The sequence below is a fragment of the Alosa alosa genome, chromosome 18, assembly GCF_017589495.1.
Source record: "Alosa alosa isolate M-15738 ecotype Scorff River chromosome 18, AALO_Geno_1.1, whole genome shotgun sequence".
NCBI lineage: Eukaryota > Metazoa > Chordata > Actinopteri > Clupeiformes > Clupeidae > Alosa > Alosa alosa.
The window spans coordinates 22,337,800-22,357,288 of record NC_063206.1 but is presented as its reverse complement, the minus strand read 5'-3'; the positions used below and the strand labels follow the sequence as shown (position 1 = coordinate 22,357,288).

The following is a 19,489-nucleotide window of genomic DNA, read 5'->3' as shown; positions in this document are numbered from 1 at the left end:
TGTCAAACAGCTCCTTTCAAATACTATCACCTCTTTGTCTCTGCATAGATAGGCAATGTGAGACAAACAATCATCTGAAAAAAAAAGAGCTAAAGAGGATGTACATGCCATCCAAATCTACCCTTTGGGTGAGACATGTGAAAACAAGGCTGAGTAAGTAGCTGTGTTGTTGAGCACAGCAATTACACTCTCACAAACCTGCACCAGGGCTTCTGCGCACGTCTCGCAAGAGTTGTGGCAGCATGATGTTCTGAACATTCACCTTTCACAGGAGGCACAGTGGAGCTGTAATAGCTACAGAATGCAATTGGGGAGAAATATGGCTGGCATATGTTTGGGATGCAAATCAGAAGTGCTGCGTGGGGGAAACGTCAACAAGGATGCGTGGGAGATGCCGGCAATTGGAAACGAGTGCAAGAAGACTCACAAAAAAGGAACTGTTAAACAACCAAACAAAAGGCATTTTAACTGAGTGTTAGTGAGTGTGTGAGTGAGTGAGTGAGTGAGTGAGTGAGTGAGTGAGTGAGTAAGAGAGGATAGAGAACGAGAGGGAGTGCAAAGAGAGGTAGACTGAGCGAGAGACACAAACACTAGACTAACTGTGCAGTCCGTTCCATCAGCTTGGACAAAAAAACGGACTCCTTGGGCCAAGAAGCCCCAGACCATTTTGAATCAGTGGGCCATCTTAAAATGCAACCAATAACCACTCGAGCCTGAGCACTGATTTTGGAACTTCGAGGGGAGGGGGGAGAAAAAAGCAGAGTGTGCCTAGCCCCCTGAACCACTGCACTTACTACGCTTGGTTTGGTGTTCTTTTTGCTTTTATTATACTGTATGTATGTGTGTGTGTGTGTGTGTGTGTGTGTGTGTGTGTGTGTGTGTGTCTATGTTAGTGCAAGCAGCATCAGAGAGAAGTGAAACCCAAGACCTACTACTTTGTTTTTGCAGTCAGTGAGACATGAGCTTCGAGTCCCCTCTTGGTTTTCCTCCCCTCCAGCTTTGACTTTCCCTTTATTTTATTTGTCTTCAGCAATCAATGCACAGGAGATTTAACTGAGCTGCATCCTCGACTTTTTCTCCTTCCTCCTCCGTCCTGTCTTATCTATTCTGTGCCTTCCAGCCACCTGTCCACACCCAATATAGCGCTGCAGTACTCTGATTTCGACTCACCTTCGCATGTGGGTGGAGGACCTTCGAACTGAAGGTGAGAATTAAGCTTGCAGGACAGCTCATCACTGCCTACCAGTGTGAATCCTGGGAGACACTGGTATTTCACTATATCGCCTGTGAGAAATGAAGAAAAGGCAGTGTTAAAATCCAGGCTAAACGATTTGATATCACCGACGTGATATTTTTGTTGTTGTTTATATCCTACATTTTATTTAATTTAAATGATGAAGTCTCTTTGGATGAAAACATTTGAATACAATCAAATCTTAAATGAATGATAAACCTCAGGCAATAGCACCAGAACTGAACAAGGGCAGATTTATATTGGAATCAGTGGCAAGTCTGTTCCAAAGCCTGCCCCTCTCTAAGGGAATGTGGTGTGACAGTGAACACATACCTATTTCGTAATCTTGATCTTCATAAAAAATGTCAGCATGTTCAACTGTGGGAGGCGAAGGGCATTTCTTGAGACGATAAGCTGCGGGGGAACATAAAGAATTGTGTGACAAAAACATTCATCACAAAAATGGAGTATAGTATATATAATGGCCAGTATATAGCATTCATACAGTACACATGATGTATGGGTATGCCTATTCTTATAAGTGTGTCTTCACCGTAATTTCCCAACTATTAGCCGTGGTTTATACATTCACTTTGCAAAATACATACAGTATGAGGTTATTACACAGTGGCAGTTAATGTAGTAATAATATGTTATTGTTTTTTTTTTTAACTTGCATAAAACACTGTCTTACAGCTTATGCACAATGTGGCTAATACACAGGATATTGCTGTAGTAATATTCATAGCATACATTTGTCTAGAACTCTATCTAGAGTATGTCCTTGACCATTGATAACAAAATGAAGGGTTCCTAAAGAGCAAATGCAAAAGAACTAGGGCACATCAAATCAGTAAAGCGCCATTCTTGATACCATAATGAAACCATTCATGAGCATGTTTAATGTGAAACATATTGCGTAGCTTTTCAGCCTATTCAAATGGTTCAAACTTTGCAAAAAGTGCTTTCTATTTACCAAAAATAACTTCACTAGCTACTTGCAACCCATGAAATATCAGTGTCACGGTGTGCTTCTTTACAGAGCACATGTTTTAAACACAAGATACATTTCACATTTCAAAGCAGTGTGTTGAAGCATGCATTGCATTTTTTGGAGGAGTGAGTTTTTTTTCATTTGGAAGAGAAACTAACCATGAAAATTGAGGACGAAGAGCCCACTCGTGGAGAAGTCGCTGTGAAACTTGATAAGAACCTGATTGAAAGAACTGTAGGCTGACTCGAGGGCCGTATTGCCGCTGAAAATCCCCAACTGCGGGAAGCTCTGGTCCGGACCATCCCTGGAAGAGAGAGCAAGCGCCAGACATTGAAAATGTATTACAACGTGCAACTCACAGAACACATTAAACAAAGCAATAATGGCCTAACATTTCACTGCGGTTTGGGGAAAAATTGATTTACTTTCAAATCCATAGCAAGATTTTGCTGACTTTCATATAAAAGCATTATTATATAGAGTGTTGAATGAAAACAGCTAAAATGATGAGTCTGGCTACTCGACTCTTTTAATCGGTTTTGGAGATTAATAACTTGCATTACTCTAAGAGAGGGAGGATTAGGTGTATTTTTTTCCATTGTTACACATATTTTTCATCCACTTAAGAACAGAGTATTCCCTACAATGAAAATAGCTTATTTTATACTGACATTAGTCCTCTCCATTTTCAAAAAGGAGTTGCTACCAACAGGGGCTAGTCCTCATGCCTCCGAATGATAGAGAACATTGCACAACAGCGATCGTGCTACACTGGGGCAAGCATGTTAAGATATCTCCGGTGTGTTTGTGCATACCATACGGCGATGTAGTCTGTGACAGGCTCAGTCTCAAGCTGAGAGAAGTTGATGTAGACGCCGTGGCCGTGTGGCACAGTTATAAACCAGGTGCAGTCTTGTGAGTCCGGATACTGATTTGGAAACCCGGGGGAGAATATTGTGCCATTTATAGCGGTCACGTTGTAGCCACACGGAGCTGAAAATAAAAGAATGAGAGAGAGGGGGGAAAGGGAGAGAGAGAGGGGGAAGAGAGAAATAGTGGAAGATAGAATTTGTCTGTCAGTGACGACTGGTCTTTGTGTCATTTCATCTTTTATTCATTAATCTATTCATTTATTTATTTGCTTTATCAGCTTTCAAGCACTACAGTTACTGTCTGTCATATGCAGGTAAATACAATAATAGAGTTTAGGCTTCAAATACCATTTGTCCCTTCAACAACAGCATTCATACAGCACTGCCCTATGTTGATTTATTAAGCCATTGTAACCAGCAAGTCAGAGGCTAATCCTACCAGCGGAAAGTTCCGGCTGAGTGAGAAAGGGCTCCAAAGATAATGTGAGGTGGTATTGATCAATTCAAGGCTCTGATTTTTTTTTTCACACAACAGTGCTTATACTGATGATCAAGGTGGCAATTTAGAACAGGTCCCAGTAGCACATCTTCACTAGTTTTCTTTTAAAGAGTGGGAATTAAAAGACCAGTCACTGAAAAACAACAGGCTACACACAACAGACCCCTCTGGAATAAAGACAGTGGTGTGAAAACACCTTTTAAGATCTGCCTAACTCAAATGGCACACCTGCTGCAAAGGAATTGGACTTTAGAAGAGAAAAAAAACTCACACAGCAGCAAAAACTTCTTTTTTCAGTTTCTTTGAAACAGATTTTGAAACTGTTCATTTGTAATATGGATTCACAAAGAATGGTGTGTGGTTTTTGAGAAGTTGCAAACCTCTATTCTATGTTTAATACTCTATTTTCACTTACCCTCACAGCGGGGGAAAGGATGATTCCATTTTCTGTTGATTCCATGTTGACATGTGAGTACCGGATGGCCCACCAAAATATACCCAGGGAAACACTCAAAGGTGATCGACTGCCCCGCATTGTAGTCACTACTGATGATATATCCGTTGGTGAACTTGGGTGGGTCTTGACAATTCTGCAATTCATATGCTGCAAGAAAAGATTTCCAATACATTCACAGAATGGCAATGGCAGCTGCAGATAAATATAAATAAAAACCTCATGAAGCCTGCCTCGTATCCTTATCAGTTAATTTTAGAGTGAGTAGTGCTTGAGAGGCCCATATCTTTACATGTTGCATTAACTTTGAAGGTAATTCATCTTTTATTCATCAGGTGGGACACACAATGGGCGAGCAGACCAGCCAGCTCTGACAGAATAGAACTGCTGGCAAGAAGAAAAAAGAAACTTGTGAAACACTGGGGGACTGTTGGAAGCTGCCAGTTTGTATGACTTAGTTTCTCAGCAGCAATCTTAAAGCTTACTATCCACAATGTTTATCTTTGCAGAGCACCTCATTGGACTATAATTTGAATGATGGACAAAGTCTTAAATCTAACTACCGTACAGCTAATTTAATAACAAGACAAAATCAATTACCTAATTTAACACCATGGGCGAGGCATTGATGAGTTAGCTCAAAACATCCACATGCCACACAATTCCTATATTTCATGGAAGTTGCTTTTTAGGGCAGGGCCCACTGTGTCAATACAGGTTTGTGTCACAGCATCACTGAGTATATCACTGTTGTGTCACTGTGTGACTTGGTTTAAGTTATCACTTTTTTATCACCACCAAGAACATGACATGATGACATGTCATGATTATGATTAACCACCACTTAAGCGATTGAATAAAGCAGCTAGTGAAAAGTCACTAACAAAGGCACATTCACTGAAAGAAACTATGGCCATGGATAAAATTGTTGCTCTCACTTCTCTGACTGAAAATAAGGTGGGGGAAACAAAAGATGAGAGAATGAGAGAAAAGACAAAATAACTACAATGTGAATGATGACTGAATTAATATAACAATAACACAAGTTAAAGATGCACCCTGAGTTTTCGCAATATTGTTGAGAAACTAAAAAGAGAAGGGAAAAAATCCATGAGTAACTTAAAGGGAGCATGTGAAAAAAAGACTGTGCAGTTTTCTATTCAGAAGTGATTGATTTTGCTTCTAATTAGAATACGTTCTACATTATAGTGGACTAATCTTCAAATGATATTTGACAAGCAAACTGAAATAAGCCATGTTTAACAATCACCAGGCTTGGTGTCAATTTCCAGGGTAAGGATTGGCCTACGTTTAAGCCAGATATAATGAATTATTTTCACTTTTTATTGACTGTGGTTTTAGCCTGAACAAAACACAGCCAGGTGCAGTCAGGGTAATATAATCCGAAGCTGAGAGTCCCAAAAGGTCTATTCTGTTATGATAGCATTAAATGAGATATTATTCAAAATGAGGTTATTTCTTTTTCAGTTACAGTGGTCATAGCACAACAACGCCTCAGGGGAACATAACCCATTTATGCACGTAAAACCAAACAAGGAAAATAAAAAAGATGGCAAATACATTTGAACATGTAAGCAAGCAAATTGATATTGTGTTAAAAAGGGAAATGTCTCACCTTTGTATGTTAATCTGAAACCTTGTTGATTTTGCGAGTGGTCAGTGTAGAAATGAATAACAATCTCATGTGTCGTACTCAGGAGGTCAGGTGGCAGTTGCGTTCCACTGAACTGACCAATCAGAGAGCTGCTGTGCTGAGGACCGTTGCGCACCTCTAAAAAATCGTGATTGACTTCAGTGGTAAAGTTTACAAACTGGATCAGAGCTCCTGTAAACACAAGCACAAAAGACAGGAAATTGAATTTTAACACTAGTCTATCATCAGCATGATGATTTCCCCTACCTCAACTGAATGCAGTAGGCATCTTTATTTTTCCACCAAAAAATAGTCACCCTATGTGCACTTACCAAGTGTTTTGAAATGTATAATGAGATTTTAGTCAACATCACAGAGTGGATTTTTCAAATTACTTCCAATGACATTTTCTTTAATCTTGTTTTAGTATCTTAAAGAGAAACTATGCAGTTTTGTCAATTTCTTCGCTGTTTTCTCACTTTTTGCTTGCAGGTTTCTCTACAGAGCTCCCCCTACAGGGGGAGAAACTCCATCGCTACCTTGTTATAGCTGGTGCCTGGCGTGTATGTGTGTAGTGCAGTATAGCAATACGTTACATTGCGAGGCTGCGAGACTTTCTGTCTCTGAGCCCAGCGGGCCAAAGTTGCAAGGGTGTTTCTTCTGCTCACAGGTGCTAGGGGAAAGCGAAATGGCCACCATTTGCCCCAGAAAAACTCATACAACCATTCCAATGACTCTGTGAAGTTAAGGTAAATTAAGCTAAACAAACTGCATAGTTCCCCTTTAACAAGGAAATAAACAGGCTATGTACAGTATATCCAATTTTGCAAACACCTCAGCGACTTCCAGAGCGACTTTGCAAACACCTCAGCCATACACGAAGAGCAGGCTTGATACGTAAGTGCATACTGTGAACTGATTTTAGATTCCTCTCCATATACAACTTCCTTATCATAATTTGTAGTAGGGAATTTCTTCCACAGTGACACCAAGGACAGTACTCACAGGGATTATTGACAATAACGTATTGTGCTTTCAGGCCCAGGTTTGCTATTTGAAAATGCTTTACTGAAGCTGTTTTTGCCTGTGCCGAAAATGATCAGCAGGAGCAGAGCCGGTATTTGTTTGTCTTGTGCAATGGGAGGAGAAAGCGCAGTCTGGTTAAAAGTGGATAGTAATGGTGTTTGGGATACACAATGTAAACATGATCTCTTTTCCTTCTGCATAAGCTGGTTGATAAGGCAGAAAATTGCTTTAGGATTTCTCTACAAGTTTTTTGTTGTTGTTGTTTAAACGTGGGAGTGTCTGTCTCTGCTCCAAGACAAGTGTGAATGACTTCTGAATCCCAATCACCATGCTGCTGTGTTTCCTTTTGAACTGAACATCTATGCCTTACAGTATTTGTGCAGATGCACTTCTCACTGGCGGGATAGGGTGCACTCCCAGAGTGGCTCAGTATAGGAGAAATTAATAAGAAGCAGCAGCAGCAGCACCTCTGCCTGAATCTTTACAAGCAGGGGAAACGGTAATGCAAAACATTGTTGACGGTCACATTCATTACACACAAGATACAACATGATATAATACACACAAGGTGCATACAAGAAACATGTGAAAATATAATTGCTACAATTACAATTATGCATAAGAACAATAATTGTCATAGGCTTTCATAGCTAACTACCACTGTATGGGTTTCTTGTAAGCAGAGTACAAATTCACCAGATCATTAGCACAGAGTCAGGTATGCACTCACTACGTTTCCATGCACTCCATATTCCGGTTTTATTCAGAATAATGACAATATTCTGATTGTGTGTGAGTCATGTAAACGCCTTATTTCAACTGCCATAACCCGATTAAACTTATATTCCGTTTATTAAACACCCAAATAACACCCCTGGCATATGCCTCTTTTAATATTGCCCTATCCCGAATATGTTCCTTAATCGGAATATGGTGTGCATGGACACATAGTCGATAGCTGTGTTTGAAATGTTTACTTACTCACTCATTCACTCATTCACTGTTTGCTATGTATCTGTTTCACTACATAGATCCCTATATAGTGAACGAGCGTAATGTAAACGAGTGAAAAATGTAATTCAATATGGAAAATGTTTACACAACTCCCTAAATCTGTCTTTAGAAATGTCTGAAAGGAATTATGATTGAACAGAGAGGCCTGTCTTTGCCCATCAGGGCGGATGTGAGTCTGACATGTGAGTTGTGGGGGTTGCTAACTGCACTTGGCTGAGATGTTGAAACCACTAGCTGCACGAGGTGACAACCTTACCATATCCAACTGGCAGCAATATCCTCCAAGTGCAGTCCAGATTTCCTGGGTAGTTGCCTGGAAATCCAGGACTTAAAATCACATTGGTCATATCGTAGAGGGCACCACCACATTTAGCTAAAAAACAAAAACAAAACAAAATATAACTATTAGCTAATTCTATGCGTACAAGTGAAAAATATATACATATTTCATATTTAACAAATTCACATACAGTACATAAACAAGTCACATTTATGCTGAATAATACCAAATATCAAGTTTTGCTGATTCTTACCAATGCACAATGGAGGGGGGTAATTCCACCTTCTAACAGTCCCTGGCATGCAGGAGATATGCGAATGGCCCTGCACAAAAAGAAATCCACACTGTCATAAAATACACCACACTGGGAAAAAAAAGAGATTTCAAGAAACAGATAAGGAGGCCAGCTGTCTCCAAATCCTTTTTTCAGGGCTCTGATATGTTTTTTTCTGCTCCTTTTTCAAAGCGCCTGCCAGAGCGAGCCTCCACAGACACCCACCTGAAGCACATATCCCGGTTCGCAGCCGAACGACACAACCTCATTCACCATATAGCGGTCGCCGGTTTTGATGCCATTGGCTGGTATGATGGGCTCGGGACAGGAGGTGAGGGCAACAGCTGAAAGATAAGGAGAACAATAGAGGATTTTACTGTGTTTCCTCTGTTCATGTCACAGATGAGTGCATGTTTGGTTTGAATTTGTATTCATATTCATATTGGTTAATCTGGCTCAGACAACACTTTCATATTGATGTATTCTCTCTTGCATTAAACAGCTGCTGTTTAGGTTTAAACACTACAATTTGATGTCATTAATATAGGGAACAGTATAGGACATAGGTGCCCAGCTTGAGAAAGAAGAATGCATCAGTGCACCAATCATACTGTATTTAGCACAAGTTTGCCCAAAAAAGAGTAAGACCCATAGAAAACAACTGACCCATGATCATTCTCTGTGATTGTTGACACGGAATACAACACCTTTCTTTAAAATGTAGATTTTCCAGAAAGTAAGTCTGACACACACACACACACACACACACACACACACACACACACACTGTAGTAGACCCAGGAGACGAGAGTATGTTGCCAAGACAACTGCTTCAGTGCAGCGAGCGAGAGAGGATGCCGCGTGCTTCCTCCACGTCTAAACGTGCCACGCTGCAGGTGGCACCGTCCCTTTGTGTGTCAGCCTTAAACAGTCATGGCTTTCCCCACTCGCTGGGAGTCAGGAATACACTGTGCGCTGGAAAATTAGCATGCGCCGCCAGGATCCTCCTAACTGCAATGTTGTGAGTTTGAACGGTAAGAAAGGAAGATCACAATTTTCCTTGCTCTCTGCGTAGAGTGAGCTCACTGGAAGTGATTTATCTTGATTTGCTTAATCCTCCTAAAAAAAAGCATTTTGATGCTCTTTCACCTGTTTAGTTTAATTGTGTTCGTAATCCCCTGCATTGTACCTTATCTGTGGAGCATTTGCCATGTGGATGCCACTTAATAATTTCCAAACAATTATAAGCACACAGTGAATCACTCCACATTGCTTAAAGCCATTTAGAGCAGCCGCTGATCTGATGCGCTGTCTCGACAGGACGTGTTGTCAGAACCCTTTTTTCCATTTTCCTCCCCTTCATCTCATTACCCATTAACAACCCCCATCCCCCACCACCTACAAAATTCCACATTGCTGACACTCACATTCTGCATGGAGAGGCCATTCTGTGTGCCGTTCTGGGGATTAATCGATAAAGTGCCACATGTCCCCAGCCTCTCCGCAGATGAATGATATACTTAGAGGGAAAAAATAAACTGACATTCTCCTCTCGAAAAATCACTGCCAGCTCAACAAAGGACAAGAGCTTAACCTTTCGAAAGGAGCTAGGAGTGAGACATATGTACAGACACAGCACATGAAGCAGTGGCAGGTCTGAATCTTGATTGAGTTGATATATCTCTCTACTCAGGTCTGTTACACTCCTTATTTGTTATGTTAGTTAGCATGTTTGCTACTTTATGAAGAATTGTCCCACCCCCAGGTACTCAGGACTGGTTCTGTAACCTTATGAGGCACTCATAAACTGATGCCTGAATTGGCCCACCTGGACTATGATCGGCCAAATCGTAGATCCAAAGCAGAAATCTATGACATGGGCTGCTTACTTCACTCATGACATGTCTTGTAAAATGTAGCAGACATCATACAGACATGTTAACAAGGTTAAAAACTTGATTTTCACAAGGTGGTCTTTAACAGTCTAGAGCGTTTCGACTAGCCAAAAGAGTCTTGGAGCAATACATGCTGGCAGTGTTGAATACACAAGCACTTAGCCATCCTCATGAACTTCCTTGATAGTGTTCATCGCCATCTATTTTCTCAGATCGGGGCATCTACTTGTGTCACTGGCGGAAATAGCATCTTTACCTCCAAGATCGCAATGAGATCAGTGTTGGCTTCCAAAGCCCCTCGGTAAAGTGGTGAAAAGTGTACGACTGTGCTGGTAAGGATCTCCGGTCTCCAATGGAGTCAGGGCCAACATTACTCCTGCGTAACACATGGCCCTGCTCTTTAAGTGGACTGCTTGGGAGAAATTGCCAAATTGGGCTGTCTTCCAGGTGAAAAGCAGTAGACAAATTGGAGATGTTAGGAGTGAATTAGGTGAAATAGTATAGATCAGGACAGGCCCCACGAGCTATAGCACACCCTTTCTTCTGTTGGGAGAGACCCTGATAGCACCAGTGGTCACGGAGACATAGGGCCCTTGATGTTATCAGAAACCAGGATAAAGGCAGCTTCCCATCCCGGGAATAGTGAGGGACTCACTTGTGAGTGTTCTGGAAGTGTGTGGAGAGCATTAGTGAGGTTGGGTTTAGGTTCATACACCAGTTTGAAATAATCGTTTTAGTCCGTTGCTAGTTAATGGGAATTAATTTTGTGTTAAACAATTTGATGAACTTTCACACAGATAATTCAGCAAAGGTATTGTTTCACAGCTGATATGTATGCTATGAGGACTAGCCAGGGCCAAATCCAAACATTTTCCCAATGAAAAGTTTGTGGGCTTAATTTTTGAATACTTAAATATATTTATACCTGAAATATGGATCGCAATTGCCTATTCAATGTTCGTTAGCTAGGTATAATATAATTATTCCTGACAGAAAAAAGAAACTACAATGAACAAAAACAGGTAATGCTGTAATTAAACCTTTCATCATAGGTCATGCATGTCAGACAGATACTCTGTCAGCAGAATGAGTAGATACACTGACATTTGATTTTTTTTTGGTTTGATGTTACTTTATGACTGCTTTCAGAATTTTGGATTATTAAACGTGTTTCTAAGCCATCATATTTTAAGAACTGCCTTGAGAATTAAGATGGACCCCTTGAACCCACTCTACATCTGAACAATGTGGCAATACAACACAAAAGACCACCAGTCTAGGGCACCAGTAATCTGATTTCCATGTGGTCAAGTGTCCCAAGGCAAGTTTAATGAACACAATACAACAGCAGCAAGCACTTGGCACTCTGACACAGTAGGATGAGGCGTAATGTGTATTAATAGAAGCTATAAAGCATATTGTAACAAAAGAAGAAATAATACCAACCCCCTTCTCTTTTCTTTCATTTCATTTCTTATTACTCAGCAATGTGTTAGGCATGTCTGCAACATTTTACAGGGTAGACACATTTGAACTTTCAAGGGCAGAGAGCTTTTTCGTAATAGTAATGTTAAAAAGCTCCATACTCACTCTTGTACTCCAAGTGGAATCCGGCAGCGACGACACTGATGTCAGTGTGGAAATGAAGGTAGAGCTGGTTGGATGTGCTGTTCAATAAAGCAGGAGCGGTGGTGCCTGCAACACATCACATGCAAATGGCTCAGACAACAAGGTTGTTGACATTTATACAGGTAGTCATTTGGGTTACATGCGCGGGTCTGAATTGTGAAATTAATGGGGGTTTTCTCCATGTGGCCTGGGTGCTTTGTGAGAATGCAGATTAAGTGCTTTTATGTAATCCGAATGGATGTGTCCTTGTACAAAAGGCTCTCCTTTATGGAGTGTGAACAGCAGAAGAGGATGAAAGTATCATTTGAAATTTGACAGCCGCTGGTCATTGAAGTTTTGTCAATGGGCCCCAGTAAGACCAAGGGTAAAACTGTAAGCACATTTAGTTTTGTTGTCTTTGAAAGGGGACAGTTATGAAAGAAAAAAAAAAAGATTTCAGAGGCCTGTCAGAAACATTCAGACACTCAGTGTGCAGCACAACTACAGTATATCCTTTGTGTTATTCTAAACAAAATGAAAACGCATGAAACTTTGAATATTTCTGAACTAGTGAAGGACAGAGCATGCTAATTTAAGGCAGACGTAACGCCCCCAGTTCAGCTGATGTGTCCCACACAACACATAGCAGTGCTGGAGATGCACACAATCATCTAATCATCAGTGATAAGATGTGCAGGTACAGTAGAAAGTGATTCTGTTGCATGTTACAAATGCCTAACCCTCGACAGGAAATACTCTAATAGTATCACTTCTAATGTTCACTTCTAATCCCAAACATGGCATGGCGGAGAGAGAAAGTGGCTGGCATGTATTAGTACAAGTGCATTATGCTGATGATAGTGGCCTGTAAAGTGCTCCTTTACGGTTGAATGACTTGACTAATAATTTTTGGATGGAGTTTGACAGCTTGGTAGCGTTCATCTACTGTCCAGCAATTCAGCGGTCCATCACTTCTATTAGCTGGACAGGCATCTCCAGCATTTCTTACGCTTGTCAAATGAGCTTCAGATGGGCATAAAATGGACTTTGCCGGATTGAATATGGCCAAAAAATAGGAGCGATGCATTTTCTCTGCAGGAATTTAATGGGTCAAGAATATGTAGCACAATGAAAATATGCATAATGTCACACGGCATTTGGGTTCTGGCATTACATCTGAGGTGGTTACAAGAAAAGTATAAATAAATAACATGCACATTTTAATTGAATTAGCATTCAGTAAACTGTAATTAATCCTGTACGATAGCATGCTACTGAATAAAAAGACAAGGATGGAGCACAAAACATATCTGACAGTTCAATTAAGGGAATTATACTAATGGATTTGTGACCAAAGGATGAATTAAATGAGTGATTGTGATGGGTGAGGGTCTGGTAGCCCACCACGAAGACTAGAAGAAGGATGGCTTTCTGCATCTTAATGAGCTCTCACACACAATGCAGCCTGACAGAAACTCCAGATCTTTCTCTGTGTAACTCACAAAAGCACACAAAATGAAGTTTGGGTAATTTGGTATCTAAAAAAGAAAACGAAATGCAGAAATGAGCATTTTGCCATCCTCAGGGGAAGGGGGGTGCATTAGATCATAAAAATCCATCAGGTACACCTTGGGATTGACTTTTTTTACACTTCATCAAGATGAGTCGTTTTGGTGTTTAATGTCTTTGCTTTGAGGACTGTTGGCTTCGAGAGGTGAACAATGATATTCAGCCAGGGTTCACGCCACAGAAAATTTGCCTTAAACTACACATCTCCCCAGCCGTGCGACCTTTAGTCAGCAGGCTGCCGTGGCACTGAGGCGGAGTTCATTATGAGCTTGTTGAAAGCATTGCTTAAGGCCTGGCCACAGCATCACTCCGTCGGGAAACACAAAAAAGGTTAAACCCCCCTCTCTCCTAGGAGGTTCTCTTGCTTTGGAACCCCTGCTGCAAGATTATTTTTTACTTCAGTTTAGCGGCCTTGAAAATTTGATATTTCTTTTGTCTTCGCCGACAAATCTTTCCAAACCAACTCTATCTGTTGGGAACATCAGTGTGTCTCTGAGTGACATTCAAAGAGCTGTGACTTTCTCAAAAGTCAGTCTTGAAAAACAAAATGACTGCCCAAAGTTGCCAAACCAGAGAAATGACTGCATACATCAGTTTGAACATTTCACAGGCAGAAATGTAAATTTGGAAACAATGACATAGGCTACAGGCAGCAACATTATAGAGTTATAACATAACTGATGCCAGAAAACATTCAGCACAGTTTGTGAATAGTGACAAAAACAACATATATATTTAATATGACTATTTCAGCTATTACCAGTGTTGCCTCTGCAACCAGACTTACAAAGGGGAGATAACTTAGCAGGCTAGCCTGGTTTCCCTTGCAGTATATCAGTAACACACTCATACCACAAGTACGCTAGCATTCGCATGAATAACAATAAACTTTTATCGCTTGCAAGTTTTAAAAATTGGCTTCTTGTCAACACAGCAGGAAAGAAGCCAAAGGCTGCTGGGCTCAGCTGTAGCAACTTGGCGGCGGTCCAGCCTGAGCTACCTGATAAGAACTATAACACCTCCTCTGTTTCTTCACTACTTAGATGTCCCTTAACAACAGAATCTCGCCAAGTTCTAACGCAATGCGTCTATGAGCACTTTTAAGACATGCAAATGTAGAAGACAGTGACACTTCCATAAATCAATTCCTAAGGCACTTTAGAGAACTTCTCTACAGACACTAGGATTATTGAGAACAGGAATCTATGTAAAATAAAAAAAAATTGCACCAGCGGGACTGCCTGTAACATTGTATTCAATTCCTTTTTTGTAATTAAAAGCATACACAGCTGTTTAGTCTTGGGAACCATCTTTCAGTAATTAATTTGGGATGGAATGAAATAAAGTTGCCTGCCAACTCCATCCCAAAAGGTCTCATGCATTAACAATCAAATAAAAAAGAGACATTCATCTACTGGTTAGAGCTACAGTATGTATGTTTTATGTCCTCGAAGGCATATCATAATGTAACTGGCACGCAATCCCAAAGGCTTATGTACTGTACACCAGACACATTCAGCTGCCTGGGCAGAATCTCAAAAAAGAAGAAGAAAATCCTACTTTAGTTTCATAGCAAGCCAAGTTCAGAACAATTCAGTCAGGGATTGGGCCTCCAAGATGTCAGTCAAAACCCCAAACTAAAACAAAAGTGTTGGGTGTGGGAGGGAAAGGGGTGGTTTATTTTCGAATCTCTGGCGAGCACTTTGCATTTGTACCTTTGCGCACAGACTAAAAATGGACTGGATCCAAACCAATAGCTGAAACACTGAGCTGTTTGTTGATAAAAGTGCAACATTTTCCAAAAAGAAACTTTCCAATTACATGGCATTGATTCTCTGTTAGGGGATGCACCAAATTTGTTTCATTTGATGCGCGTTGTTTGACACCAACATTTCCCACCTGAAAAGCTGCCCAATTTGGGCGCTGTCATGTCTCCGCCATCATAGATTTCCAGGGAATCCCAGTTGTGCTCAAGGGCGAAGCTAATGACTTGGATCTAAAATCAAAATTACAACACATCAGAACATGTTGCATACAAAAATTTTCCTAATTAACTTTAGCAATAAGCTAGTGTCTTCACTGACATGCTCAAACATCTTCATTTGTTCACTGATAAACAACATCACAAATTAAAGTTAAAATAAAATCAGTGACTCTTAATCTTGCAATGAACAACCTTAAATATCACACACAATTCTTTAGCTTGCATTGATATTGAAGAAATAATAATTTCTCTCTACAGTAGTTTCCAGTTAAAGGCTGTCATTTTTGTCAGCGTGGGTTACTGCATTAGATGAGTTCACAACCAACCATCATTTTGTTCTTCTCTTTGTTCTTTTTGTCATTTTTCTTTGAACTTGCCTGGATTCCAGCTCCTTCGGTGACGACAATCTTCCACACACAGTTCAGGCTGTTCCCATAGGGTTCTGGAAACCCAGGAGACAGGATGGTGCCTCTTCTCTCCGTCAGGTTCCTACTGCATGGGACTAGGGAGCAGAGCGAGGGGTGGGGGGGGGGGAGAGATTGGAGTCATACTGTGCTTGGCACACACAAATCCCCTTTTTCTGTTCTTATTAAAGACAAGCAGTGGCTAATAGAGGTGTGTTGGTGTGCACTTCTGGTTTCTGCTGTAAAAAAAGACAACAGCATGTGTGCTTCCCACGGTGACCTGGGATAAGTGTTGAATCACTATTGGGTTACTTGCAGGATCCTAATAAATGTTTTCCGCCATTCTGATCTGCTTGTGTCTTATAAAGCTGCTGGAACACGTTAGCATGCTAATATGTCTACTAAGGATGGGCTCAGAAACCACACCAAATAAAAGGTCCTATCTCATAAATAGACACAACACTATTTCACTGTCAGATCATTTGCAGTGCTATTTCTATATACCTACTTCACCAACTTTACACATCAGAGCCTGTTTGAGGCTGTATCAGCAACACTAGGAGCCTGTTTTATGGAAATATAAGACTTACCTATGCAGGTCGGTATGGTGTCATTCCACTGTGCAAGTGCATTGGGAACAGCATGGCACTTGATAGCTTTGGAGCCTTCAAGAAGGTAGCCTGGGCTGCATTCAAAACGGACAATGGACCCGGCTGAAAACTCTGAACCAATCCTCCTCCCATATCTCGGCTCTGGCACGGAGCTGCACTGCGTGTCACTGGTCCGTGGCACAGCTGAAGAGGTTACAGTGCGGAAGATAAGATGGTGTCACTTCCCATAGACAGGTTACGTGAATACAGGCAACAATCTTAGCTTCATATGGTTGCTTGTATCATGCACCTTTGTATATTGCTGCTAATATCGTTATTTCTGAAATATGTATTTGTATGTAGTTGTAGTAGAAGCAGCAGAAGCAACATTTAAGTCCTACTTCAATGTGACACAAATACATTTCCAGCCCCTACAAAGAATGTGCATCATCTTGTCTTGGCTTAGAATTCATGACTGGGTTCTGTGCTCCTCGGAAATTGGATTGTATTCCGTGCTTTGACTGTGCTTGTGGTCTGCCTTGAGCTGATGTTTCCAGATGTGCAGAGGTATATGTGTGTGTGTGTGTGGGGGGCACTCTGCATCATCACTTACATGCCGCCATGTGCCAAATTAACTGTCCTAACTGTCAAGAACTATTTTTCATGCAATGCCCATCCACCCCCACCACCATCCTCTCTCAGCCCAACAAAATGCATCCCCGCGTTCAGCACTGTATACTGTAAAACTGCAGAGATAAAAAGCGACACAGTGAGCATGCTAGGCCGCTGCTGTGCGCGTGCTGAAATTTCCCCATGAAAGATTTCTAATAGATCATCCATTTTTATAAGGCAGCTGACACAGAGAGTTTTAAAAGCACATGTAATTCGCACACTTCATTTATTGCATCTTTAAAGACAAGGAGAGAGAGAGAAAAAAAGGAGGGTTTGTGGGGGGGTCCTTGAGGTGTCTTGAGGTGGGGGCTGCTATCTGGGCTGAGGGAAAGTTGTTTAAATGGCGCAGAAATGAAATCGAAATGGCTTGTTGACAAAGAGGCTCCCAGCAAAGCGAATGGGTGAGTGTGGGAAGCGGGCAGGGGATGTGTTGATGGTTTAGCCTCTAAAAGCATCCAAAAGCACTGAATGTCATCTCATCTCATGTAGAAGTCAGGTCCCCTGTGCCCTCAACTCTCCAGTTGGCAATGGTGATATTACATGACATGACGTAAAAAAATAATCATTAATTGTTTATTGACACTAGAGTGTTCAAAGAGCCTGACATTAACCACTCATACTGAAAGGAATCCTCAAAGGCAATCTTAGAGTAGAGGTCTGCTCAAACTCCCAAAAGGCATTGGCGATAATGCCTCCCCAAGCAAAGGAAGATCATCCTGTTAATTATAATGCTGATAAAAAATCCTGAGGGAAGGGAATGGGGATAGCTCTCTTCTTTGACTGGGATGACATCTTCCTAATTGGAAAGCAATGGAAACAATCATGTTGACTCGGGCTGATGGTATGTAATTATTGGTGGTGTGTGTACACCTACCTTGGTAAACAAAGTGGAAGCCTCTCGCTGATGGACCATTCTTTGCATTGAATCTCAACATGATCTGGTTCGAGGTGGCCAATGGCAAGGTCTCACCTGTAAGGGAAGAAAAAAAAGGTATTCTATGTGATTACATAAATCACATAGCATCCTTTCTGGCATGGCTCTAAACATACATGGACCACCGTCAAGGAAATCACTTCTGCACATGATAAATGTGTTAACAATAAAATTAACTCGAGGCAAGGTCAAGTCTGTATCCTTGCAATTTAAACCTTGGAATATTGGATTTACACGGATACTTGTCTATCAACGTTCACACAACTCAAAACGCACAACCACCCAGCCCTACATTTGCTGTTTACTTTCATAAATGTTCCATAAATTTAAGTATTGCTTTCTGATACTTTTATAATAACACGCACATATCCAGCATATAACAAACATTAACATGTTCTGAATGACAAACTACTGAATATTAATGATGCCATAACTAACATTTTACTAACTAATATTTCAGCATAGCACGGTCATATGACAATCGTTAAGGGAATTTTCACAGAGATGGACATTACTGTTCCTGGCCCATACTGTGGCCCACGAGGCTCCGATGTCAGATAGAACTTAACAAGAAATACTAACATTAGATAACCTGACTCCGCCAGATGGATGCTTCGCATTTACTCCGCGAGTGGAAAACTGAAGCTCGCGAGATCAGGATGGTCTCACAAGGTTAAACATTAGATGCAACTCCTTAACTTGGAGGTTATGCATAATGAACGGTCCAGTGAAATACTGTAGGTTTTCTACTCTACCAATCTAGATGGGCTGAAAGATTTGCACCATGACTGTGAATTTACAACGCAAGCAAAACACAGGTGTGAATGAAAGGTAAAATAATCAATTCACTTCCTCCATCTTTGATGTGACGTAACAATGTGTTTAATGATGTTGGATTGACAATTGGCTTGACTGAATACATAGTACAGTACATGATGACAGCATATATTGCCACAATGCCAAAAATAGCACAGTAATTGCAGCTTGTCTAGAGGATATAGTGAAGAAGTACCCCTTGACATGAATGTGCGATGCAAAAACACAATGATGTGGTGTCAAAACTGTGAATATCCAGCTCTTCTGCGGATCTTGAAATGGTAGAACTGGGGTTAGTATTTGCCTTTGTACCACCTTTCATAGTATATGGTAATATGAATGTGAAATCAGTAAAGGGCTGTACCAGAAATGATTTTCTCCCTCTGGGACTAGAATTTTAAGTCCTACAGAGTTGAAAAGCCCAAAGCACATTCTTGCTAGAGCGAGGACTTGCTGACAAAGGCTAAGGAGAATGAAAATTTTTATATGTTAAAGAATATTTATGCATTCATTCTTGGACGCAATGCTCTTTTGAAATTGCCTCTATTCACACACACACACGCACACCAACACACACACACACACACACACACACACACACACACACACACAGTCTCCTCTCTAGATTTATTCATTGAGATAGGGGGCTTCCATTTTAGTGTTCTGGATGAAAAGCTCAAGCTTTTCTGTATGACCCCACCACTGTTTAACTGCCC

The 19,489-nt window shown here is 40.9% G+C and overlaps 1 protein-coding gene across 2 annotated transcripts in view; it reads right to left on the bottom strand.

Moving 5' to 3' along the window:
* Positions 1–19,489, bottom strand: part of LOC125311390 (CUB and sushi domain-containing protein 1-like) — a 300,533-nt gene that overhangs the window by 29,358 nt on the left and 251,686 nt on the right. For both annotated transcript variants that reach the window (XM_048269385.1, XM_048269386.1), the window contains exons 33-46: positions 17,898–17,993; positions 16,352–16,555; positions 15,735–15,859; positions 15,273–15,369; positions 11,787–11,891; positions 8,527–8,645; positions 8,281–8,350; positions 8,004–8,120; positions 5,690–5,899; positions 4,015–4,203; positions 3,044–3,221; positions 2,387–2,532; positions 1,568–1,648; positions 1,171–1,284 (exon numbers count right to left, since the gene is read on the bottom strand). In XM_048269385.1, coding sequence (XP_048125342.1) covers positions 1,171–1,284; positions 1,568–1,648; positions 2,387–2,532; positions 3,044–3,221; positions 4,015–4,203; positions 5,690–5,899; positions 8,004–8,120; positions 8,281–8,350; positions 8,527–8,645; positions 11,787–11,891; positions 15,273–15,369; positions 15,735–15,859; positions 16,352–16,555; positions 17,898–17,993 — 1,851 coding nt within the window. The remainder of the gene's footprint in view (positions 1–1,170; positions 1,285–1,567; positions 1,649–2,386; positions 2,533–3,043; positions 3,222–4,014; positions 4,204–5,689; positions 5,900–8,003; positions 8,121–8,280; positions 8,351–8,526; positions 8,646–11,786; positions 11,892–15,272; positions 15,370–15,734; positions 15,860–16,351; positions 16,556–17,897; positions 17,994–19,489) is intronic.